This window comes from Leptinotarsa decemlineata, unplaced genomic scaffold (assembly GCF_025532065.1).
Source record: "Leptinotarsa decemlineata unplaced genomic scaffold, Ldec_3_MD MMD2_tig00004307_RagTag_RagTag, whole genome shotgun sequence".
Lineage (NCBI taxonomy): Eukaryota > Metazoa > Arthropoda > Insecta > Coleoptera > Chrysomelidae > Leptinotarsa > Leptinotarsa decemlineata.
The window spans coordinates 12,255,637-12,283,274 of NW_027412606.1; the positions used below are offsets into that span (position 1 = coordinate 12,255,637).

The 27,638-nt window shown below is 36.0% G+C and overlaps 1 protein-coding gene across 1 annotated transcript in view; it reads right to left on the minus strand.

Annotated features, from left to right (window-relative positions):
• LOC111513703 (glucose dehydrogenase [FAD, quinone]) overlaps positions 1–27,332 on the minus strand; it is a 51,756-nt gene extending 24,424 nt beyond the window's left edge. Inside the window, exons 1-6 of the mRNA XM_074179007.1 lie at positions 27,175–27,332; positions 18,324–18,477; positions 16,397–16,615; positions 11,957–12,291; positions 1,997–2,288; positions 142–318 (exon numbers count right to left, since the gene is read on the minus strand). Of these exons, the coding sequence (XP_074035108.1) occupies positions 142–318; positions 1,997–2,288; positions 11,957–12,291; positions 16,397–16,615; positions 18,324–18,477; positions 27,175–27,180 (1,183 nt within the window). The 5' untranslated portion in view covers positions 27,181–27,332. The remainder of the gene's footprint in view (positions 1–141; positions 319–1,996; positions 2,289–11,956; positions 12,292–16,396; positions 16,616–18,323; positions 18,478–27,174) is intronic.
• Positions 27,333–27,638: the final 306 nt, after the last annotated feature.

The window sequence follows — 27,638 nt, forward strand, 5'->3', positions numbered from 1 at the left end:
GCAAGCTAATATGTCTCTATGACGCTCGAGTAAATCCCCATTTTGCATCGTGGGCTCTCCTACTATTATGGTGTATGTTCTCGCAAGATTCAAGATACTATTCTAGATCTTACTAAACTGTTATCACGAAGAAATACTCACCTAAGGTTGTTAATGGTCCTGTAGATTTTCTAAAATATTGAAAATATGTGGAAGGATTAATTGTTTTTCTCAGTAGATTTATGCCTATACTTTCATTCAGACTAAACACCATTCCAGGAAAGGTGGTGTGATCGTACAACTGAGCCCCTACTGGTAAATCCTGGATAACGGGAATACCTGTAATAACATGATCGAGATAAAATCGGTAATGTTCGGTAATTAATGATCTGAAACACATTTGACTGAGATCAAAAAATTGTTTGAAAAACATTAGGGAAATGATACCTGTAATAACATGATCGAGATAAAATCGGTAATGTTCGGTAATTAATGATCTGAAACACATTTGACTGAGATCAAAAAATTGTTTGAAAAACATTAGGGAAATGATTCGATGACCAATTCAAGATCATTCAGGAGTTCAGAAAAACAACTAGACATAAATGAAATTTTTTAGATGATCTCTTAGGAATTCACGACATCATCATTTCTTGCACAATAAACTTCAAACTGACATAAATCTTGAGGATATTTGGTTTTAAACAAAATCCAATCCGTATATTGTTTGGGAAGTGTGTTAATCAATGAAGTTCATTATTATTACTGTTTTTCAAAAGATAGCCTAGTCAGGCCCTGTCTCAGAAGCCCCGACATATTCGGGAAAATGCACCGGCATTATCAACCAGTGACCACTCACCACACCAAGAATCATATGTCCCAAGCAGATGCAATTGTCCGTTTTGCCTCCCTTTTTTAGACGATATCTGTCTCACCCGGAATTGAAAACTCCACCACAAATATCTACTTGATCTGATGGTCTAGATGAACTACATTAGGCTCATTGAGTTTTATGAACCTGAGGGTAAAGAATGGGTAGTTTCAATAAATTCGGATCTCCTGGGACGTAGGGCAACACCGCATATTATTTTTTCCTAAGGTGCAGGTCTGGCCCTATCCTCGAAGCCCCGAAACTTTAGGGAAGGCACGACAGCATTATCTACCAATTGATATCCTCCTACCGTGGTGTAAATGATCATTGGGTACAAAACCATGTTCCTTAGGCGGACGTAGTGAGCCGAGAACGACAGCTTTCTGCATTTGTTTGGCTGAAATTTCTGCTCCAGTATTGCAAGCCGGCATGATTTTGAGATTATAGAGTGAAGAAGGCGGCATTCCTTAAAAGACTCCACTAATCAAATCAACCATTTCGACTCAGTAGTCTGGATGGAGTCTGTGAAGTCCGAATAGGAAATCTCTATATCAGTTTCTCCTTCTTTAATAGAACAACATTCGTCCGCCGAGAGCTAAAAACTCTATAACAAATATGGTATTGCTTTGATGAATGACTCCAGTGAATTCGGCATTCATCATTTCCTACAACATATGCTGGCTGACACCATGTCTAGCATTAGGTTTCCAGACTCCTCGCGTCAGGCCCTACACTTTTTTTATCAGGCGAAGGAATATCAGAATATTGAAGGTTTCTGGACATAGAAAGAGATAACCTCTTAACCTACCGTTTTATTCACTGTTGGAAAGTTTTTTTTTCTAGTTCAATATTTGTGATCCGGAATCACCAATTTTGCTTCTTTCCTTCGTATTGTTAATTACCTCATATCAAATATTTCAGACTCTTTGTACAGAGAATCGCTTGGATATATTTGATTACAGGTATATACAATGAATCATTTTCACAAAAGAGGTTTTCAGCAATATGGACTTGTATATTGAAATGATGGAGTAATTGAAAGATGAATCTGAAGTATATTATATCAAAATAATAACGGTAGAGTAACTTGCTCCAAACTAGTAATATATAGGAAGGTTAGGGAAAATGCAGTAAGCATCTACTCACCAAATTGTTCTAGATGTTGTTTGGGTCCTATTCCAGATAGCATGAGAATTTGTGGTGAATGTAGACCGCCAGCGGATAAAATAACTTCTTTGTTAGCAAAAGCGTAATGAACTTCTCCATTTTTGAGATACTCAACACCGTAAGCAGTTTTACTTTCTTCATCTACGAGTACTCTAGAAACTCGAGATCGTGTTTGAATTTTCAAGTTAGATCTGTTTCGTACTGGCCTTAAGAATGCATTTTCAGCAGTGCACTTTTTCCCTTCACGTGTAGTTGACTGAATGTAGGATACCTAAAAAATATAGAATTTGGTGAACAAATTATTTGATGAATATTGCAACTTTTTAGGAAGAACAAAAATCAATCAATGAACAAAAAATCAATCAACTTCCGAAACAAAGAGAATATATATACAGTGTGACTCATTTTTAATGGAAACACCCCCTTTAAATTTGAAGTTGTAAATCGATTTTAATTTTTTTTTTTAAATGTCAAGTACTAAAAGGTCTACCTTGGGACAAAATTTGAAATGTTTATTTGAGTTTCAGGGCATACTACGATATTTTTTCTTAGTCGAAAATCGGGATTTTTTATTAGCGACTTTTTTATTGAAAAAATCACTACGCCACTGAATTCAGAGTGCCTCTAAATAGGTGTGACCAAAATTTCATGAAAAAATATTCATTATCAACAAGGTTATGACAACTCAAAAATTCGAAAACTCACACAGCTAACAGTCACAATATATAATTTTTTATGATTTCAACAATAAAGTTCCGCCAGATAAAAAAAAAACAAATAGTGTAAATATTTTTAATGAAAATAATGGAATTACATTCACACAATTCAACTAACAATGAAGCAAAAAATTTTAATGAACGTAGCTAATAACAAATTATTGAAATGTTTCGATTCAGTGCAAAAATTAATTCTAACTCGTATTCTAGTAGCCTCTACTAATCCACCACGTATTTCGATACATGTGTCGTAGCGCTTACGAATGTTTCTGATTACGTTCCTTAGTTCTTGAGGGCTAATATCTGCACATACCTGTCGAATTCTTGCACAAAGTTAATTTCTATCTCTTGAGCGGTTTTTTTAAACCTTTTGTGTGAGAAGTCCCCAGAGAAAAAAGTCCAAAACTGTGAGGTCTGGAGATCTGGGTGGCCACTCTATAAACGTACTACCACGGCCTATCCATCGGTTTGGAAAATATTCGTTGAGCCATTGCCTCACAGCTCTGGCATAATGAACTGAACACCCATCTAACTGGACAATTAAATTTGATCGTTCATTGATTGGCAGCTCGTGAATAGCATCCCAAAACTCTGTGTTTAAAAATTCTAGAAACCTCTGCACCAATAATTCGTCTGCACCAATAACTCGTTCGTCCAATATCCCACACCAGACGTTGATTTTTTGGGAATACTGGCTTTTACAGTTTATTAACCAGTTAGGATTATCCGCTGCCCAATAGCGACAATTCTGTGATGACACTACTCCATTTGTAGTGAAAGTGGCTTCGTCGGTATATAAAATATTTTTTAGGAAATTTCTATTGTTCAAATATTCCCCTTGGGCCCATAAACAATATTCCAGGCGTCTTGCTTCGTCGCCTTCTTGAAGTGTGTGTGTGTGTGTGACAACTCCGAATAATTTTTCGTGGAATATTCAAATCTAAAGTGGCATTCCTTATACTGGCATTAGGATTATTTCCGAAATAATCTAAAATGATTTGATCATTCCTGTTATTCCTGTTTCGTCTTTGTACAGGATTACTTTTTAACATCATTTTTGATACTGCACCAGTTTCATTGAATATTTTATTCAATTTATTTACCGTACCGCAGCTAATACGAGGACGATCTGGATGTCTCTCATTAAATACTCTACAAACCTCTCTAGCACTTCTAACGTCATCTCCCGAAAGACGTACAATTTCAACTTCCTCTCTTACGCTCAATCTTGCAGCCATGACACAAAATAATTCGAAGAACTCTAAGGTTACTATTGTTGACAATAGTACACTCAAATCTTTCACAAGTGTCAAACTGTAATATCATTTCCATGGCAACTAAGATTTAAATTGAAATATTAGATCTTAGTTTTAGTTAATTTACGTGAAAACTTGAATGTAATTCCGTTATTTTCATTAAAAATATTTACGCTATTTGTTTTTTTTTTTTTCATCTGGCGGTACTTTATTGTTGAAATCATAAAAAAAATATTCTCATGGCTATATCTGTTGATATAGGGTGTTTTTTGTGACTGTTAGCTGTGTGAGTTTTAAAATTTTTGAGTTGTCATAACTTTGTTAATAATGAATATTTTTCCATGAAATTTTGGTAACACCAGTTTAGAGGCACTCTGAATCCAGTGGCGTAGTGATTTTTTCAATAAAAAATCGCTAATGAAAAATCTCGATTTTCGACTAAGAAGAAATATCGTAGTATGCCCTGAAACTTCAATAAACATTTTAAATTTTGTCCCTTTATGATTACATGTCCAAGGTAAGCGGCTTCTTTTCTTGAAAATTCGCATTATTCAGGCTGAATTTTCAAGTTAGCTTTTCTCAATCTCTTGAACACTTCCGTCAGTCTTGAGATGTGTTCGTGAATTGTATATATAAATGTCATCCATGTATACAAGGCAGCGCTTGTTTTGGATGTCAATGATGATGTTTTCCATCACTCTTTGAAATGTGGATGGTGCGTTCTTTCAACCGAATGTCATGCGGACGATTCGTAGTGACCGTTCTCGACAGAAAAGGCTATTATTGGAACTTCTTTCAGGTTGATTTCGATCTGATGAAATCCTGATGCAAGATCGAGGCAGGTAAAATTCTGACATTCTTCAGGCTGATCTACCAGGTCAGAAATGTTGGGTAACGGATATTGACAGTTCGTTCAGTTTTCGATCGTGAATCACCACACGCAATTTGGGTTTTCCTGAAGCATCTAGCTTTTTTTGGTACTATCCGAACAGGTGATGACCAAGGAGATGTAGAATGTTGAATGAGACCTTGATTAAGCATTTTGGAAATCTGGTCAATTTGAGGGTATCTGTAAGATTTTGTGAATACGCGTCTCGCATTGTTAGTTTAGATTGTTTGTTTGATTTTATTTGTAAAGGTGTAAAGGTATATATATATATATATATATATATATATATATATATATATATATATATATATATATATATATATATATAATGTAAGTTACAAAAAGGATTTGAGGCTCTATAACAGAAGTTATATAGCGCTAGGCTCTAGGGCCTAGAGAATGACAGCACGACCAGCTGTCGCAAGCGCTCGCAGATAATTAAACAGAAGTTATAGGGCTTCAAATCCTTTTTGTAACTACTGTTGTCGAACAAATCGACATAATCCAAGAGATAAAAAATCAACTCACACTTGATATCATTCTTGGCATCCAAAACGAGCGCTGCCTTGTATACATGGATGACATTACTATATACAATCCACGAACACATCTCAAGACTGATGGAAGTGTTCAAAAGACTAAGAAAATTCAGCCTGAATAATAGGAATTTTTCAAGGAAAGAAGTCGCTTACCTTGGACATGTAATCATAAAGAACGATGTTGAACCAAACCCGTCCAAAGTGGAATGCATCCAAAAATTCCCCAACCAAATAATACAAAAAAAATCAAATCCTCTTTATGCTTACATGGTTGTTATCGACGCTTCATACCAAATTTTGCCAAAATTTCCAAACCACTTACAAAACTATTACAAGAAGATACCCAATTCGACTCAGAATGTTTGAAATCTGTAAAAAAAGTGCTTTAAAATCTGTTTTTCCGTTAATCAGCTGTCGCTCCCATACGAACGACTACTCTCAGAAGTTGAGAAACTTGTGCGAGCTAAGGACTAACGAGGTCTCACCTTTCAACGATTGATTCCTAACATTCAATGAATTAAAATTAGCTCCCACTTCCAATCTAATCTTGATCTATCCCAACTCCGAAGAACCTTCTCTCTCAACGACAGATGCTAGTGCATTTGCAATAGGAGCTATTCTTTCACAAGGATCAATAGGAAATGACCTCCACATAGTATACACCTCCAGAACACTATGCAACGCTGAATCAAAGTAGGTACTCTACGATTGACAGAAAACTTTTAGCGATTGTATGGGCTGTGAAACACTTTCGACCATATCTGTTCGGAAGAAAGTTCAAACTCATTACTGACCATAGACCCCTCACTTAGCTTTTTTCAATAAAAGACCCGTGTAGTAGGCTAGCAAGTTGAAGACTCAAATTAGAAGAGTATGATTAAGAAATAGAGTATGAACCTGGTAAAAAATATAAAACAACGGAATACAAAGAAACCCCCGTCGAACAAATTCTACAAAAATACGAAAATTTCAGTCACTTATACGAAAACCGACTACTCAAAACAAATTATAAGATCTCCATCATGAAATCATTGATGACACATTCGAGAAATATGCCGAATTTTACGATAGAATCAATTTTCTTTCAAGTAAAACCCTCAAAGATAGAAAATATTTCATGATTGCTGCGAAACTGCGAAAGCAATAATCTGCAGAAAAAACTTAAATAGCCCCTTAGTCATTACTGAAACTCCAAAAACACCATTCGAGAGAATAAACAGACATTCTTGAAATTACCACAAAAACTGTATACTCACAATAATAGACGAACTCACCAAATTCACCCAGTCTTACCCAATCGTAAATAAATCAGTAGTGAATACCCTACTGATATACTTCTAACGGAACTCCACTCAGAATTCGTTGTGATTTCGGTTGATAATTCAACAACGCCCTATTGAAAACCATTTGTATATTGTATGACATAAAAAAATCATTTTCCAGTGTGGACCGCTAGTAATCAAACGGTTCCTCTACCCTTCTATAAATGACAAGACCAAATAAAATTGACAACCCCGGTGAACACCCCTTAGACATTTTACCATATGCAATAATTTGTTACAATACCAAAAACAAAACCCACGGATTCACCCCTTATGAACTACTACTTGGACACAACTCTAGTGGATCACCCGAAACTCTTCACAACCAAAAAGAAGTCATAACCAAGTAAATACGAGATTCGAATAATAAAATTTCGTATTACTATGAAATTGCTCGTCAAAGATCAAAAATAAACATCCAAAATTCGATTTGATAAAAACATTGAACGAAATATAAGTGAATATAAGGTAGAAGACAATGTTAACATAAAAGAATCCCAAATAAAAAACAAATTAGAAAACAAATTCAGTGGCTCATTTGAAATTATAGAAATCTACCAAAACTCAGCAATTCCAGTCAATTGGAAGACAAAACAAAAAAAAAAGTAAATTTTGACCGACTACAACCTTGTACTGAAAATTGATTTCATTTTCAGGATTATCCCACTGATTTCAGCAACATACACAACACACTACCAATACTCCATTCAACCCATTAATAACACAATAGTATTTTTTCTTCACGAAGGAAGCACTTTGAAAATTTCAAACGATAAATGGGCTCTTCTCGTTTATAAAGACTTGAAAAGCATACTCTACACTTTTACCAATCAAACTCCAGAATATTATTCTTCAAAACCGAAGTGGAAACACACATTATTTTAGAGACCCAAATATCTGACTCACTCGACTTGAAATATAGAGAAATATTTGCAGACACCCAAAATTATTATAAAAGATCCGAACGAGGATATAATTAAAAGAGTAGACACCTTCTGGAAAGCCATTACTGGTAATCTAGACTCATCCGATGGCGAATATTACACCAACTGTATTAATAAACTCACCCAAGATGAACACCAGCTAGAAATCCTTTTGAAAAACCAAATATCTGTAAACACATTAGTGATTAGGAATTTCAATAGAACTATACACAAATTCCAAATCGATGAAGAAACTTTCAATCGAGATATCAATCAATTTATAATATTTCTGACGATCTTGTGTACGAAGCACAATCAAAAATATTGGAAATATGTGAAACATTAATGGAAAGCTTTCTTTTCATGTAATCAACCCTTGATAACATATTGAAACTGTAACATTCTGAATCATGGCGTGAAAATCTGTTCCGATCTACTACCCTGCCCGATCAATAGCGAAGCTGTATGCGAAGCCCAACTATTGAGAAGATTGACCATTCTCCTGAAAACTTGCCAGTGTTCACTGATCTACGCTGCGGAATACAATGTCCACGAACTGAGTTTAAATTTGTGGCTCATAACAATATCTGAAGTTCTATCAATCACCATCAACTGAGAATATATGGAACCAGTTACACAGTGATCAAAACCAATTCCCTGCTAAAACTCGAACCCGGGTGTAGCTCATTCGTTGGAAGCACGAGAATCCACTCCAAATACTTTGTCGACAGATATAAGAACGTTTTGTACAAAAACCATGCTTGAACCTTCCTGAAAAACGACATCTTCCAGAAGTGAAACCACTGAAAATCAACAAAATCAAGTTTGACGAATTGAACATCGCTCAACACCAATTAAATCAATATTCTGAAGGATTGGACAAACTTGTCAATGAGTCGTTTGTCACATATTGCACCATAACATCGATCATTGTTTTACTTATTCTTTAATCTTCTGCAAATGCAGACAAAAAGAACCTATACGAATCGGTATAATGTCCACTTCGAATCAACCACCCCCGGATCATCCATGATCAAACAGACAACCATCCTGTACCTTATCAAGATTCATCCCTAGGAGAAGACCAAGCATCAACATCCAAGAACCCATACAAGAGGAAATCCAACTCAACACCAGCTTCTACAAGGAAAGTGTTTTGTGAAAAGTTGCAGCAGAAAGCAATAACTTTTTGTATGAAAGAGGAGTTGTTGTATGCAAATCAACGTCTCAAACGTATCAAATTACAAAGCGATAACAGCTTCCTGTGGAAAATACCATGTGCAGTATCAGCAAATGAACACGTGTGTTCCAGATAAAGCAATTGCTGATACTGCGAGACCCTGCGAGGTCACAAAGTCGTTCATTACCAATTATTCATACTTAAGGTGTACTTCATTTTCAATTGTTAATGTTCCAAGTTTTTAATCTTATATTCAATCGTCGTATTGAATTTTCAAAAGAAAAACCAATTAGAAATGCAGAAATAAACATGACAAGCCACTGAAGCTCATAGACTTTGTGTATGACAAAAAAAGAACTGAAACAATAAACTAAGTTGAGACGTTTCGTTGTGATGTCAGTTGGAATTGAAAAATAAATAAAAATATCATGAACATGGATAAGTAAACAAACAACATTACAAACTAAACTATCGGAAATAACATTCATCATTCATACACCATATACGTAGAGTAATTGAAAGTCATGTGTCTCATATTTCATTCAATGTTTTGTTCTTAATATGGTCTTTGATGACTGCACTTTTGTAGAGTTGCTGTCTATTCTATAAGGTAAGTCCTTGTTCAGAAAGATTGCAACAGTACAGAATATGGTGAACAATAATAACAGATGTGAATTAAGACATATGAATAAAAGTTCAAATATACGTATAAAGCTGGTGTAGATCATGAATTGTGAAATTATTTCTATTTATATGTAATTGTAAATAATCACATTTTTTTGTGAGAACATGTGCTTCTTCTATCTGTATCACTACTTCATTTTTTTCGTTCCAATATTTCATTTATCTTACCTATTGTTATATTAGTTAGCCATAATTTCAGTTTTTTTTTAATCTGTATCACTTGTAATAGACTTCATTTCAAATGGAACTTCTGCATAGGCAATAGGGCACAAGTATGTGAGAAATCTTTGACTTCGAGAGGTGCTTACTTTAGGAATCCTGAAGATTTTTTGCTTGAATATGGTATTGTGAAAATGATCCTCAGACAATAATTTTGTCTTCTATGATACAGTGCAAGACTTAGAAAATATAGATGTCTACATGTAAAAAATTTAGATGACGTGAAAAGTGTTTCAGACGGATAGGTATAATCTCTATTGAAAATAATTTTGATGAGGAATTTTTGAGTGACATTGATAACCCTGAGATGATTATCAGCTATAATATCCCAAGGACATTGATAACTAACGAAATAATTTTATCACAGTTTTCGAAAGCACGTTATTTGGTAACATCCCGACGCCGAAGGCGGAGGGATGTTACCTAAAATAACATGCTTGAGGAAGTTGTGATAAAATTATGAGTTATTTATCAATGTTCGAGGGATATTCGGTGAGAAAATTTTTTGCAATTCGAACAAAATTATTTATTGAACACACAGTTATTAAAAGAATAATTCGTATAATGATATTCCGTTGATCTTGCTGTATTTGCCTCGGTTACTGCATAGGTGTTTCCACGCATACTATTGATTATTTGGTTATGATGTTCCTGATCAATATTCAAATAAGGTTTTATGGAATTTCCATTATTGTGCCCAGTAATTTTCAACAATTGCTGTTCTTGAACTCCACTCTTAGCTAGTTGACTGACTGCAGTTGCTCTATTAGAGTGATTGGTTATTTTCCTCTGTTTCGTATCCAAGCCAATTGCTTCAGCAGAAGATTTCGTCCATCCGTTGATTATATTTCTACCCAGAGGCATATTGTCATACCAGTTATCGCTTCCTGTCTTCCAGTGACGATTTGGCCTTAAAAATAGTCTATTTGTCTTGATATTTGTGCCTCGTTTTGATAATAATTTAATGAATAATCTGACAGGACAAGCATTGTTATCACTATTTTGAACTAACCATTTGCTAGAGGCGCAGTTCTTTGAACCCCCTTGGCAGGTTTTACTGAAAATTGGATTATATTCTATCCTATTAGTTGGAGATCCATTGTTGTCCTTTTCGATATGAAAATAATCAACTAAGCAAGCAGCACCTTCACCACCTCTCCAAGCCAATTCCACCGCTGCTATGTGATAAAATTTGCGTAGGAGTCCTATAGGGGTATTTTCATCCCAAAAGTTTATAATTTTACTCATTTCATTTGGAGTTAATGGTACTGAGCTTGTTTTGGGTTTAGTGGGATCTGTTTGTAAATTTCTTCGTGCTGCGTCGCGTGCATTCCGCGCTTGTTTGAATGCAACACTTTTAAAGGGGTCTAGCATGATATTATACTCCTTGTAATACTTTTTTTGTAATAATTTGCTTGTTATATTCCATACGGTTTTAACAGTAGCCTCCTTAAACTTTGTGCTATCCTTTTTTCTCATATTAATCGCCCAATCCTTGAGTATTAATGCAAGCTCTTCGAGAGTACGATTTCCATCCAATTCATATTTTCTGGCGTCACAAAACTCCATAAATATTTTCCAAGTGTATTTTTTACTATTGACAGTATTTTTTGGTGTATTTTCTTCAATGATTTTGTCAATTGCCGCATCATTTTGAACACCAAAGCGAGGAAGTGACATTTTCGAAATAAATTGAATTACTGAAATGTCAAACAACTTTATTGTGTTGGTTGCTTAGCAATGTCATGACATAAGTGATAACTACCCGTGAAAACTATCCATGGGTAGTTAGTTATCAGTGTAATGATGGTTTCATTGGTTATTTCGACACACATGACTAGAAATAGACAAATTTGATAGGATAATTTTTTTGGCAAAAAATTTTCAGTAATACCTCCCCAGACAATTATTTCATAGTTGATATGAGCTGTATTAGACTGAAATATAATGTTCGTATTTGTGCTATGTCAAAAATCTTTTTGAAAAACTTAAACTTGTTCAATAGAAACCTTATTTTATTCGCAACATATTCTGCGTGCTTATTCCATCTTACATTTTTATCTATTATTATATGGGGTAAGAGAATATTTGCCTCTTTTGAGTATTTTCAAATTCAGGTTTTCCTACTTCAGTTCAATTATTTTGTTTAATTTACGTTAGGGATTGGTTGAAAAAATATGATAAGTTTACAAAAAAGTTACTTCTACTCACCCCCATTTGATTTTTTCCATTATAGTCCACATATGGGTAACCGGCCTCTTGAGCTGCTTTTACATAAGCTTTTGCGGCTTCTGTTCGATATGGGATATCACTCACAGATAAATAGCCACCCTCATTGTGGAATTCTTCATCTTTTATTTCGAGGTGAGAGTCTTCAGATTTCAAAAAATAAGGTAGCATATCTTCGTAAGACCACCCTGGATTTCCAAATGCTGCCCATTTATCGTAATCAAGTGGGTTTCCTCTGACATAAAACATGTAATTCATGATTGAACTTCCACCAAGACCTAAGCCATGGGCCAATTGCACCCTGCCCTCGATGCAACCTGTGAGAATTATTGAGGAATTTACAATATTGTCTTATACCTTTTATTGAATTCCCGGCATTTACAGTGTCATCCCCAAAGTATGCACAATATGGGAAACTTATTTATCAAGCGTTTTTCGACAAAAAGTTATTCTTGATGAAAGTTTGTGCATCCCCTAAGACTATATATACACCAACGAAATACAGTAAAACACATGTAATACACGAGGAGGCTTCAAATATTTGATTTTGAGACAAGAGTAAAGTACTCTTATTTATCACTTGGACCAAGCAGTATGAATAATTCTCTACTTGTAGCCGGGCAATGTGATGAATTGGTACACGACAAACCTCGTCATAGCCAATCTCAAAGTAGGTTTAAAATCAGTCTTGCCATCATTTGACAGGTTAACGGAGATAGTAAGTGAAGATAACCTTGAGGCAATGTTAAAAGATGGTGATTCCGGTGAAGGTCACAACATAATTGTGGACAGAGCGGATGATGCCGTAAACGAAGACATCGATAACATAAATGGAAACTCAGCCGCTGTTACTGGTTCTATTTCTGTTACTAAACACGGTATTTTAAACAAACTGTACTCCAGAAATGAGTTTACTGTGTGTAAAGAAAAGTTAATTTCGATCGACGATGTTCCAAAAGTTGATACTACTCTTCGAGAATGTGCTCGAAAATATTCTCATTTTGATGGACAAGGCTTCCAAATGCAAGAATCAAACATTCTTTGCAATTTCAAATGTCACAAAAGCTCATCTTTCAAGAATGAATAATTCTAAAATAACTTTCTTGGGCAGTCCTCAATTATTAGATATTTCTGTTGATTTTTCTTAGTTTACTAATTTTTGAACTACTGTTCTTAAGTAATATTTTCATTAAAATAAAAGTAGGTAACTACTGATGGTATTACATTTTTAACTATTCATTTTTTAACTACTATGTCCAATAGTTACTTTTTTGTTAACTTTTAATGAAAATTTTGTAACTTTTTTTCATTTAATAAACAAAAACACTACAGTTTACCTATTTTATCACTTCGCTCAAGATAGGGTGGGCATTATTCATAATGGCCAGGAAAAGTGCCCAATTGAGTCGGGGATTATGAATATAGACCGACTATTATTAATAGTGCCCGGACTCATCGAAATGCCCGTAACATATACACTCAACTTCAAAATCAATTGTTGACGAGAAACTATATCGAATGCCTTGCTGAAATCTGTATAGATTACATCAACTTGACATCTTTTATCCAAAGAGTTGGATAAAGGGAACGGAACCGTTCCTCTCATTTCATTTTCAATTTTGAAAGTATGAAGTTTCTAATCTTGTAAAAAATTTCACTGAAAGGAAATACTTTTTCAATATGTTTATTTCATGACAATTTTTCATCAATGTATAAATCTGATTTTTTGTTTGTTTCTGTATATTTGATAGAATAATGATGAAACATAAACAAATTATTTGAAGTGTCAACTTTCGATCATATTCACAATAACAAAAGTTGAGGTCTAATGAAATTATTTACCACAGAAATCTTTGGATATTACTGACTCACCACACAAATTTTCAACGTTCTATGCAAATAATGAAATATCAGATCAAAATTTGTATTTGAGGAAGTTGATAATTTATTCATTTTCTATAAGAATGGAGGCTGCCGGTTACGATGTCTCGAATATACAATTCGATTATGCTGCCCTCATGTAATATGGTATACAGGATGTAACTGAATAAGTGTAAAACATTTAAGGAGGTGATTCCTCATCAAAAAAAAGATAGGATCTTTCATATAAAGGAACTTCATTGGAGCATCCCTTGTTGAGATACAGCCCCTTAAAAGGGGTACATAAAATTTGTAAAACAATTTTTTTCACAAGCACTGAAAAAGTAGCAATACTGAAATTGACCTGACGTTTTGTACTACCAAAACGACACTTAGCCAGTGATTTATTTGATTTACCCCATGGTTGTAAGGGGTGGAAAACGCAACCCCTAAAATTTATTTCCAATGTATCTTTTTGTCTTATCATTTGTTTACCATTTAGAAATTTATTTCCGATAGCCTGTTTTATTCTAGACAAAAAATGTTTCTTGGGTTTTTTGCCCAAAATAAACCAGTTCGTAGCAAAAAATTATTTTACGAACAATTACAGAGATACATCGTCATAAAAATGTGAACTGGATTTATTGTTATTTTGTAGTTAGTACCTGCATTAAACGATTGAAGAGTAATATATAAATAAAACACACAACATGTAGAAATCATAGTAAATGTTCAATATGTCTACCTTCAGACAATACGCATGCGTCTAGACGTCGACGCATTGAGCCACCTATTCGCTCAAATATTCCTGGAGTCTCTCTGATTCACGCGACCAGGAGTACGATAAACCAAATGCTGTTAATGGCCCTAAATAGAGAAATCGAGAGGATTGAGATCCGGAGATCGAGCGGGCCAGTTCTGTGGTCCTTCTCGACCTATCCACTGATTTGCATATGTTTCAGTTGAATGCTGACGAGCTACTTGACTAAAATAGGCGGGAGCCCCATCATGCATAAAAAACGCATCCCTTCTGACGCCCAAAGGAAATTCCTCCAGTAGTACTGGATGCCCTTTTCTTAAAAATTGAACGTATGTCTCACCATTTAATCGAGGAGGTAGCAAATGAGGCCCAATTAAATCATCACCAATAATTCCGAGCCACACGTTGAGAGCAAACTGTTCTTGATGGTTAGTTTTGACAATAGCGTGAGGGTTTTCATCAGCCCACATGTGATAATTATGAAAATTAATAATCTTGTCCCGAGAAAAACTACATTCGTCTATGAATTCTATCGTCTTCAGAAAGTCACAGTTTCTTCTAATCATTTCCAGCATCCAATTGCAAAATTCAAGACGGTTCGGAAAGTCTCGCAGTAACAGTGCCTGTACTCGTTGCAGATGGTAAGGGTATAAGAGTTGTTCCTTCAAAATTCGAAATACCGTTATATAATCAACATTTAGCTGGAAAGCAATCTTTCTAGTACTGGTAGTAGGTTGTTCTTCAATCAAATTAAGTACTGCTTCCTCAAGCTGTGGTGTTCGTAATTCTCGATGGCGACCACAATCCTGCGTTCTTTTGTCGAATGAACCATATTCTCGTAATCGTTGATGAAGTCGAGCAAATATTCTATGAGAAGGATGCTGCCATTGAGTATACATTTCAGCATATCTTCTAGAATATTCTTACCCATTCCCCTGCGACAGACCGTAAACGTAGTACATATCAGCCATTTCCTTATTTGTGTATGCCATTTCGATAACAAGTGAATTATTAAAGTAACAAATTAAGAACAGAACAACAACACACAATTAATATTTATTCAATTTCGAAAATTCACAAACTGACAGCGTCTTACCAATTTAATTGTCACTATCGCTAATAGCGACCTACTAGAAAGATTAGTTTCGTATTTTCGCATTTATGACGATGTATCTCTGTAGTTGTTCGTAACTATATCTATTGCCCTATCCAAAACTTCATCGAAAGTTTTGGATAGGGCGGTAGAGATTACTTTGAAGGAACAGAAATTTTCAATAATACTGTCTATTCATTAAGGTTTTCACAATAGATATGGTTGCTCAGGATCAATTCTGCCTATTGTCGATGATGTACTCGTAATTAGAGCAATAGATCAAGGTAACTGCAATTGTTTGATTTTGTTAGATTTCACTCACGAATTCGATACAACCATGCATTATTATCAAAAATATGATCACATATAGACAGTGCGGATTTACTGATTTGATCGTTCTCGTCAGTAAGAGGTCAACATAGATTGTGTCGTATCACAATATATCTCATTACACTCTGTGTTCCACAAAGATCTAGTTTGGGCTCCCTACTCTCCGACATATTCACCTCAAATTCAATCAACAGCCTTCAGTATAGTGAAATATGTTTTTATGCTGATGACACTCTACTGTCTGCTGAAATTGGGACACTCAAAATTTGTAGTATAGATAATCACTTTTTTACTGGTCTAGATCTAATAACGCTACTCTTGTTTTTCTATCTTGAATAGTTCACGAATACAAATATTCATTAGGATGGAAATAACTCACCTCTGCAGAATCCATCTTGTTGCTCTGCTTTGTATCCCCAATCATATTTGGTACCCCGAAAAAATCCGGAGAAAAATGGAATTTCTGTTAGATGGTTGGCCTCTTCTCCTGCCTCAAGTAAAAGAACATTCCATTCTGGTATTTCAGACAATCTATTAGCTAAAACTGAACCTGATGGGCCGGACCCCACTACGATGAAGTCATATTTTGCTTTCGAATCTGAAAAAATAATATGGTACATTTCATGACGTTGAATGACTGAAATGATTTTCTAACGAATCGATACACTCAACAAGTGATGTATGGGGACACTGAAAATATATCCTGGTTAAAACTATTTGGATATACTCTGAAATGGGAATATATTTTTTCCATATTGGGAGCATAGTTTTCTTTTCCAAATTCTAATCAAATATATTGGAATATTTTCTGCGAAGTGGTAATATTAGCCACAACAAAACTTCTCCTTATCATGATTTCACAAGCAAAACGTCGTCAGTCTGATAGGCCAAAAGCGGCAAATCACATAAAAATGTCAGACATGAAAATATTGCCGATTATCGAAGTAATTTAGGGTGCATTTTAAAAACTACCTGCTACGAATTGATCATGCGCGCTGTGATTTATTACTAAAAAGTGGGGATACTTGGACTACTGCTTTTAGCTATACTGTGGTGACACATCACACCAATTATATACCAAACCAAACCAAAACCTATTGTCCTATTGGGGTTCATAATACTAACAAAAATCTATTTACAATATGTACAAGTTCATTCTCCCACATGCGGGAGTGTGGTTAGAGAAAAAAAAGGTGAAAGGTATAGGAAAGGGGTAATGTCAGGAGGATGACTCTACTGTTGAGCTGAGTAAGATGTCAGCGGAGGCCCCTTCCACAAGTGAAAGCAGCCTACGCTGGTGTTAGTGGGTAGCTCTCCACTTAACAGAATTTCGCTTAAGCTTCCGTCGACGCATCCCTTCTTTCCGCGAGAGTTCTTCTTGCGGTGCGTTTTCGATATCGTTCTCATTTAACCTGTGTAAGCTAGGATTAGTTGTCCGGAACCTCCTGTCGAAGGCTTTTTGAATGTCTGGCAGGACCACAACTGTGTTCTTCACCTGATAGAAAGATTCCTTCATCCCGTAAACAACTCGTATCAGTTGGGAGGTCGTATTCAGACCTCGTCGGAACCCGAAATACTCCTCTGGGACAAGTTTCATCGGGCGATAGCTATCTATCAGTTATGTAGCTGTGCTAGCCTTTTGGATGGGCACCACCTCCGTTGATGTTTACCTATTGCATTGGAAATATGCACTAACTACACAAGTCCTTCGCGAGGGAAATTGCGGAGTATAAACGCCTGGATTCCACCAAGCCCAGGGGCTTTGTTTTCCTCAGATGCTTGATGCTCTCTGCAATCTCACCGTAGCTAGTAAACCACCCTACTGGGGTCTGTTCCATTATGAGCAGAACAGGTATGTTCCAGACCATGTCGGCGACCCTGGTGGTATTCACATGCTCGATGCAGTCGACAAGCATCGACAAAAATGACTTCAAAGATTGCAAATGCGTCAATAAAGTTATCCTGTTCCTGATATCGCTGAAGGTAGTTCGAAGTTGAATCAAAATCTAACTTCAGGAGCCACCTTGTCGCTGATATATAACGTAGTTGAAAGTCGTTCAAGGTTGAATTATGCAATTCCAAATGCACCTCAAAAAAATGCGTGATGTCAAGTTCATTTTGAGTTAAATGTGGAAAGCAACCTCAGAGTCACTTTCTAATGGCGTTCTAGGGCCTTCAAGCTCAAGTTCAACGTTATTTGGAACATGAGATATCAAGGAATGGAAGAATATTCCGAAATCAGCCTGAATAAAATACTGTTATATAATTGACTTGGATTACATCACTATATATTGTTTATTTCTTACCATAATTTCTGATTTGCGGGTAGAGAGGGTGAATCAGTGGCCTATGTTCCGTTAAATTCAGCAAAAGGTTCATCATATTTCCTATCACGTGATGATCTCCATTGATGACTGGTAGGAAAACAATCAACATCGCTTGTTGGAAATAACATGTTTGCTGTAACAGTATGTTAATCAATCTAACAAAAGTACTCCTTTCACACAAGAATTGCCAAAATTAAATGAACTAGATGAAAAAAATGAATTTTTCATTACTGTTATTAGTTATAATAATTCATTCAAGTGCCTCATCAATGTGCTTTTTTTCATGAACAGTTCGCGAAACACGTGTTGCGTGAATCTTACAATGAAGTTTTACTTGAATAAGTTAATTATCGGCCACTATTATCAAGTTTCAATATTTTATTGAATAATTGGTTATAGATCATAATAGTATTCTCTCCGTAATGATGATACAATTATAATTAAAATGATACATTGATACTGGTTATACTTTTTTTTTACAATTCATTGCCGTTCTTCCACCATTTGAAAACGTTCAATAAAAATGTTCCTCTTTCTAATCATCGATGTATATGGAACACCATAAATATTTTCACTTGAGCGGAAAATTTCTTGTTTCACTATCAATTATTCTACTGAATTGGTGAAGATTTGTTTTTCACTAGTTCGGACTTCTATTGTCTACTATATAAAATGATTTGAAATCCCTCAAACAACTAAAAAGAAGAATTAAAAATGAATAGCTGAAAATAACAATTATATTAAGCGAAATAAACCTGAAATGAAATAATAGTAAAATAAAATACAAGTACAAATAGAACAATGGAATAAATAAAAATGAAGAAATGAAAAAAAAAATAAAAATAAAAAGTGGAGAGATTCCAAGTCACGTTAGTTCACGACGTTTCGATTGTTAGTATCTACAATCGTCTTCGGGTGATGACTGGACTGATTCCTCCGAGAGATGACTATTTATAGGTCGTTCGAGTACTTTCACTTATCCCCGCTTTCCATTTTTCGCTTCACTGGTTCCGTGGGAGATGACCGTTTTGGCGGGAGTTGGCCATTTTTCGCTTGATGATGGGTTTCCATATGTTGCGTATTTCTACGCTGGCTTGGCTGAATACGTTGTTGGACAACATGTATGCGGCTTCCTTGAATTTTCTCCTAAACCAATGTTCCTCTCTGTGCAAGATCTCAGCTTGGGACCACTCGATGTTGTGTTGATGGGTCCAAACATGGTCTGCTATTCCTGATTTGCTGGTTTCCCCTCGCTGTGTGTGTTTCTTGTGCCCGGCAATGCGAACATTCAATGGCCTCTTAGTTTTACCAATATAGGATTTTCCGCACTCACAGGGTAGGGTATCCGGTAAATGCAATTCTTGGAATCGCAGTCCGCGTTTGTTGGCCTGGTTTTCGTGAGGCTGCTACGGATAGTGTTACCGAATCTGAAGCAGGTTCTGATGTTGTACTTGGAACCAATTCTTCTCATCCTCTCCGATAATCCTCTGATGTAGAGAAGTGCAAGCACTGGTTGTGACGGCTTCTCTTCCTTGCGAGGCTCCTGCTGTTTTCTAGTCAAAGTCTTTTCTACCATCGCTTTGGAGTAGCCATTCCGTTGAAGATCATTTTTGATGATGTCTAGTTCCTTCTCGAGACCTTCCTTCGTATTACAGAGCCCAAAAGCACGGTCTAATAGAGTCTTGATGATTCCTCTTTTAGTCGATTGATGGTGGTTGGATTCGTGGTTCAGATACTGTCCCGTATGAGTGGGTTTTCGGTATACAGATGTTTCCCACTTAGTGTCGGTCCTTTTCACCAAAACGTCTAAGAATGGCAATTCGTTGTGGATTTCCTTCTCCATTGTGAAATTGATGGAAGGTCTCACGCTGTTGATGTATTTCAGGAAGGCGTCTAGTTCAGTATTCCCATGGTTCCATATTATGAAGGTGTCGTCAACATATCTCAAACTGACTCGAGGTTTCTTGTGGGATTCTTCAATGGCTAGAGTTTCAAACCACTCCATATATATGTTGGCTATGACTGGTGAAAGTGGTGAACCCATTGACAGTCCCTCATCTTGTGTAAAGAATTCGTCCTTCAGTTGGAAATAACAGTTACGTACACAGCATCCTAGTAATTCCATGATTACTTCTTTAGGTGGATTCGTTCTCTCTTTTAGGTTCCCGTCTTCGGATAGCTTTCTCTGTATGATTTGGACTGCTTCTTCGACCGGAACGTTGGTGTAAACGCTTTCCACGTCGAAACTAATTAGTTGATCTTCCTGTGTGACCTCCATTGACCCTAGTAGTTCGACAAAATGCCTTGAATTCTTTATGAAAGATGATGTTTTTCCTTGTAATGGTTGTATTAGGGGAAGTAAAAATCTAGACAAGTTTTGAGTAGAAGAATTGGTTCCAAGTACAACATCAGAACCTGCTTCAGATCCGGTAACACTATCCGTAGCAGCCTCACGAAAACCAGGCCACCAAACGCGGACTGCGATTCCAAGAATTGCATTTACCGGATACCCTGCGAGTGCGGAAAATCCTATATTGGTGAAACTAAGAGGCCATTGAATGTTCGCATTGCCGAGCACAAGAAACACACACAGCGAGGGGAAACCAGCAAATCAGGAATAGCAGACCATGTTTGGACCCATCAACACAACATCGAGTGGTCCCAAGCTGAGATCTTGCACAGAGAGGAACATTGGTTTAGGAGAAAATTCAAGGAAGCCGCATACATGTTGTCCAACAACGTATACAGCCAAGCCAGCGTAGAAATACGCAACATATGGAAACCCATCATCAAGCGAAAAATGGCCAACCCGAAGACGATTGTAGATACTAACAATCGAAACGTCGTGAACTAACGTGACTTGGAATCTCTCCACTTTTTATTTTTATTTTCTTTTTCATTTCTTCATTTTTATTTATTCCATTGTTCTATTCGTACTTGTATTTTATTTCACTATTATTTCATTTCAGGTTTATTTCGCTTAATATAATTATTATTTTCAGCTATTCATTTTCAATTCTCTTTTTTTAGTTGTTCAAGGGATTTCAAATCATTTTATATAGTAGACAATGGAAGTCCGAACTAGTGAAATTCATCATGAAACATTGTCAATCACCTTCAAACAAATGGTAAAGATTTGGTTGACTAACACGCAATGTGACTTGTGGGGAAAAAGATCTCGATGCTGCGACATCAATTTTCATTATTTTCCGCATAAAAGTCCACTTAAAGAAGATTGCGGATGCGGTACTGTACCACAGTACCAACCGTCAGCGGCCATGCAGATCCTTTTAGATCGACCTCCTCTTCACATTTTTCTGGAAAGAGAGGCTAGATGGACTACATACAGACTTGTGCACATTGCCAATTGCACAAATCAATTCAATGCAGAGTGCAACAAACTGTTGGTTGACATTGGAAGTCACAGCATTCTGGAAATGACCTCTGACTTCATGTCTCCAACTGTCAACTACGAACTACCTTATAAAGTACTATTCCCGAGTTGAGAGGACTGGATCCTCCAAGAGAAGGAAATATTAAGAGCCGATAGTTGTTGGTTCACAGATGGATCAAAAACACTTCCGGTTCTGGTGCAGCTGTTTTCAGTCGCAGACCCAAGACAGAGTTATCTACCTGCCTAGGAACTCACGCGGAAATTTAGGCTATTGAATTGTGTGCGGACAGATTGGATGAATCCAACCTCAATCACAAGTCAATAAAAATATTCTCGGACAGTAAAGCGGCGTTGGAAGCTCTTGGCCCCTACCGAGCAACGTCTAAATTGGTAGCAGACTGCCAAAACCGACTCTCCTCAATAGGCAGACTTAACAGATTGTCTCTGGTCTGGATTCCTGACCATACTGGCCTGGAAGGCAATGAAGCTGCGGACTCTCTTACAAAAGAGGGTGCTGCAAGCGGCTTCATTGGACCAAAATCTGTCATTGGCATCGCTTTGGGCTTTGCCAAACAAACACTGAACACCTGGATGGCAAGAAGATTTATGGACTTTCAGGATTGGCTCACTCAAAGGCGTTTATTCACCCTTTGATGCTTGATTCCAAACAGTTGTTGGACTACAGTAGGGATGAACTACGATGTCTTCGATGCCTTCTTACAGGTCACTGTCATCATATGCAGAGACTTGGACTGTCGGAAGACAGTGTGTGTCGCCTGTGTCTGAAAAATGATGAAACAGCAGAGCATATACTTTGTGCCTGCCCCGCTGGGCTGGCACCTATCTACCTACCTTCCACTTAAAGTTTTAGTGGAAACTAGTTCAGGATTGAAGGAGTATGACATCAACGAAAGTTCTAATATCTACAAAACCTAATTCATCACAAAACACCAAAGAAACAAGTGATTTTGTATTGGAAAATGTCGGCATATGAACAGTAGGCATTTCAAACATTTGATAAATATAGTAAATATAGAAACATATCATCAACTTCAACAGTGCTTATTGGTGTGCTCTTCATTATCTATTGACTCTTTACTGCCCCAGGTTATGTGATCAATTCGTTGTTTTTGGCGTTGTTCATTATAAAGATTTGTTAAAAATTGGGTACTAATGAATGTGACATCGTTATACCTGATTATTTCAATCACAGCCAAATAGATAAATGAGTATATTCTAATGTGATAAATGCTCATTTCTGATTCATTTATTTTCTGAGATTCATTTGGCAGCGGCTGTCACAGATGCAGATTTCTCCACATCAAATTTTGAATATCAAGGCATGTCCGAAAAAGCTGAAGTTCTATTCCGAAACAAGGCAGGAGGCTAATACTTTCGGCAGAAGACCTTTCAACTATCCTGAAATTGTGCGGGATTTGCTCGAATAGTGAGCCATTAAAAAACAACAAGAAGCTTCAGATTAGGCTTATATCATAAAACGAATGGAAATAATGAACTGGTATGTTAATAGACCATAACAAATAACCATGTGAAAATATAACATGGGAGTAAAACAAAAAAACAATCAGCAAAAATGTTCGAAAGGTAACACCGAAAAAAAAGCACGCCTAAAATAGCTAATTCTCAAACAGAAATTATCTCTTTATCAACTTGTGAACGCCGTACCCTTTTTTAGCTTCAAACCCGTGTGTACTAATTGCTATGATATTTACAGATATGAAATGGGTGTAGTGTAATTTATTGCCCTTTTTATATTCTCCCCAAGATGAAACAACAATAAGACAATTACTACAAAATTGAAATGACATCCTCTCTCTCTCTCTTAACTCCTATCGCCACTGTCTCTATTAACTCTCTACCGTCTCCTGGTTGTTCTGATGTCTGTTTCTAATTCCCGAATTTTTCAATAACCCCTCCTACTCAAGACGTATATCTTTTTTTCATCGAAGTCATTGGTCAGTTTTTATTTTAAATAAATTTTCAGGTCCACCTATTGAGATATGGCCGAACTTCCTGTCCACGAAGCTGAAATGCAAACTCGTAGCTTGCATTTTCGCGTTCCCAGTATTATATCAACAAGATACGTTTGTTTAGTTTATCCTGAACGAAACATAACCTTCATTATGCCGCCAAGTTTCAACCATCATAAATTAAACTCTGTTGGAAAAGTATCGATATCAAAAAACCGGATGACCGACCCCGATCTTTACGGATGAAATTATATTTTTCGTTAACTATCGCAATGGCAGTTATTACAATATACTCTACTCTACTCTACTCATGAGCTAAAGGGGGAACAACATGGACAATACCCAAAGAAGAAATCATCGCGAACATAGAAGCCGACATTGAAAAACTGCCTGCTGTTATTGAAGAAGAATTACGAAGCGAATCTGCAAGAATCCTGAGAAAATGCAAACCTCCTAAATGCAACATTTTAAGGGGTGAAAAAGCCGCCATAAGAAGTCTCAATACTGACGAAAATATCGTTATTCTGTTTGCTAACAAAGGAAACGCAACAGTAGTCTTAAACACTTGGGACTACAAAAGCAAACTTAATAACTTTGTCAGTCAAGAAACCTACAGAAGATTACAAAAAGACCCAACAGAGTAAAACTTGAGAAAAACCAATCAACTGATGAAATGAGTCTGGTGGTAATGAAGATCCTTGAGTTCACATATCGGTGGATTATGAAAAGTAGATAGACATGAACCCGGGGAAATCTACACGTCAAATTTCCTCCGAAATGAATATTTGTTATACAAGTGCTTGAGATATCTCAAAAGAAGCGATTTAAAATGTTATAAAATACACATATCTCAAAAATTGCATCTAGGTGATCCCGAAAGGCGATTAGAATTTTGTAATTGGCTAATAAGAAGACCTGATTTTCCTGTTTTCCTGGAAAATGTAATTTGGAGAAATGAAAGCACTTTTACGAATTGTGGGATATTCAACCTAAATTACGAACACATTTGGAGCATAAACAACCCCAGACAGTTCCGAGAAATTCGACCTCGAATGCGATTTAGTATTAACGTATGGGCAAAGATAGAATTTTGAGTCCTCATTTATCTGACGGAATTCTGAATGGAGAAATTTATCACCAGTTTTTAATGTCGATTTTCGAAGACTATTTGGATGATCTACATTTGGCTAACTATAACAACATCTGGTTTCAACATGATGGTGCTCCATCACTACCACACACTACCAGACAAGTATTACCTGTTTGAAAGGTTTGGTGATAAATGAATAGGGCATAATGGGCCGGTGAGGTGGCCAGCAAGGTCTCCAGACTTAAGTGTTATGGCTACATTCTTATGAGGTATACTGAAAAATAGAGTTTATGGTCAGAGGAAATATCAAAATATTGAGGATCTTCAACACAGCATTGTTAGAGAGTTCGGAAGATTGAGGAGGAGGGAATTTATTCGTGCAGTGAATAATATTCGAAGAAGGAAACAGCTGTGTTATCATGAACAAGGCCAGCATTTCGAGCATTTGCTGTGATTTACTTTTGTCTTTACATTTTAGTCAATTATTGTTATTTGTTATTTGAAAGGTATATTTTCATTGAAAAGGACACAATGTCCAATTTGCCTCATTCATCAAATTTCGATTGTTGATCCTGCCTTCGTATTTTTTTATTGGCTTTTCAAACGAACCAAACTTGGTGAGATTTTGATCCAATAACTTGAACATAGTTCGATGTGGTTGTCGTCTTTCGGGAAACAAGTTTGAATACATTTTCCATGTCCTAGCACTTTTTCTATTGTATTTGTAATAAATTTGTAGAATATCTCTTTTTTTTTATTCGTGAAAGCCATTTTTCATCAAAAATTCAATGACTTGTACAATAACAAAATGTCATTGAGTGTAAGAAATTGAAAGTCAAATTTAGAAACATCAAAGTCAAAGCCTATTATGATAATGAGTTATTTTTTTCAATATCTCCAATTTTTCGAAAAAGAATGATAACTTATGATACATCATTGAAAAGGTAAAATCTGATATTATTCAAAACAGTAAGAATCCGCCTATGAGAAATAATAAAGTTGATGATGGTGACCGGAAGACGAAATGTCGGATAAAATATCTCAAAACACCATTATGTGGCAGGGAAAAAGTGGCAATGTGGATGTGCAATTTATTTCCGAATTCTTCGAAAAATAAAGTCACAAAAAAATAAAAACAATTTTCCGAAATTTCAGAACTTTTCCCACGGCATATTGTTATTCAGGTAAATGCGTAACTTTGCTCCAACTTTGCAAGAAGTATAAAATCATCCCAGACTGTCAATATGGCTTCCAAATTGGCAAGTCCACTCAGGATGCCACGATGAATTTAGTCAATGAAGTCATTTCTAATCTCGACAGAGGTGAAAAAACGATGAGTGTTCTATTCGACTTGTCACGAGCTTTCGACACTGTTGATCACGATTTACTTTTGAGCAAGCTGTTTTGTCTAGGAATTCGTGGCTCATCTCTGGATTGGTTGAGATCTTATCTGGATTGCGGAACGCAAACTGTGAGGGTTGAACTGGAGGCTGGGACCGTCCACTTTAGAACCTGTGTCGTTCCCACCGGTGTTCCCCAGGGTAGCGTCCTAGGACCTATTCTCTTACTTTTATTCGTACATGACCTCAACAACAGTAATCGTCAACATTGTACAGTGCAATTTGCCGACGATTCTTCGTTCACTCTGAAGTCTTCAGATTATGAGGGATTGTCGAGTCAGGCCAATCAAGCAGTTGCTAATAAGGAAAATTAAAATATACAATCGTCTTTTCACTATATGAGAATGATCGCAGTGTTCTGGTCAAAATAAATGGCCAGTCAATACAACAAACCTCATCTGAAAAATTTTTAGGTTTGAACATTGATGCTCAACTCTCTTAGAACAATCACATTGATTATATTTTGAGTAAAATGTCGAAACATTGTTTTGTAATTCGTAATCTCCGTAATTTTGTTCCATTGAATATATTGAAGAGCTATTACTATGCTTACATCCAATCTTCATTCAGTTATTGTCTGATCAACTGTACAAGTATAAACGAATTATTAACAGCTCAAAAAAAGATAGTGAGAACAATATGGTATACAGCTTAAGAGCTTAAGAGCCACCAGTATACAGCTGATCCAGCTGTATACTGTATACAGCTGTAAATTGAAATCAATATGGGAATGTCATCTCTTGATTTTCCTCTGATACCGTCTTTGCCATAAATGGGAGCTCCTCCATGACTTTTTTTTTACTACAGAAGCTGGATATCATATGAAACCCATCAAAGCAGTGATATATTTCAGAAAACATGGATAACAAATTTTTTTCATTCATCAATCATCAAGCCAGAAAAATCTTATGCAAAGATGAGTATAGTTGTTATCAAAATTAAAATCTGTACATACCTTCATGTTGAAGATTCACTTAGATGTGTATGAAAAAAAAACGTGTCATATAATATAAAACACCTGAACAGTTATCTACAATTGTATTGTACGACTCATTTAGCAGTCAAGTAATGACCGCTTTTATTTTTCAACAAATTAAATTCTCCAAACTATTCGTTAATCAGTTAATAACAAAACCAAAAAGTTGATTTCACAGGTTTTTCGATAAGTCAAGTCCTTATATCAATAATTTCAAATGCGTTAACAATGTGAACACGTCCGTTAGTTGCTCACCTGCTTGTTCAAATATAACTGAAATGCTAAAAAAGTACTTGAATAAAAAATAACACTCAAAGAGAGTCTACTTGATTTCAACGTTTGTTGTACAGATTGAAATTGAAAAATATATACAGATATGAAACTTCAAACCACCTTTCATTTCTGTGTTCGATATTTACTAGCAGATACCAGTCTTCTTAATA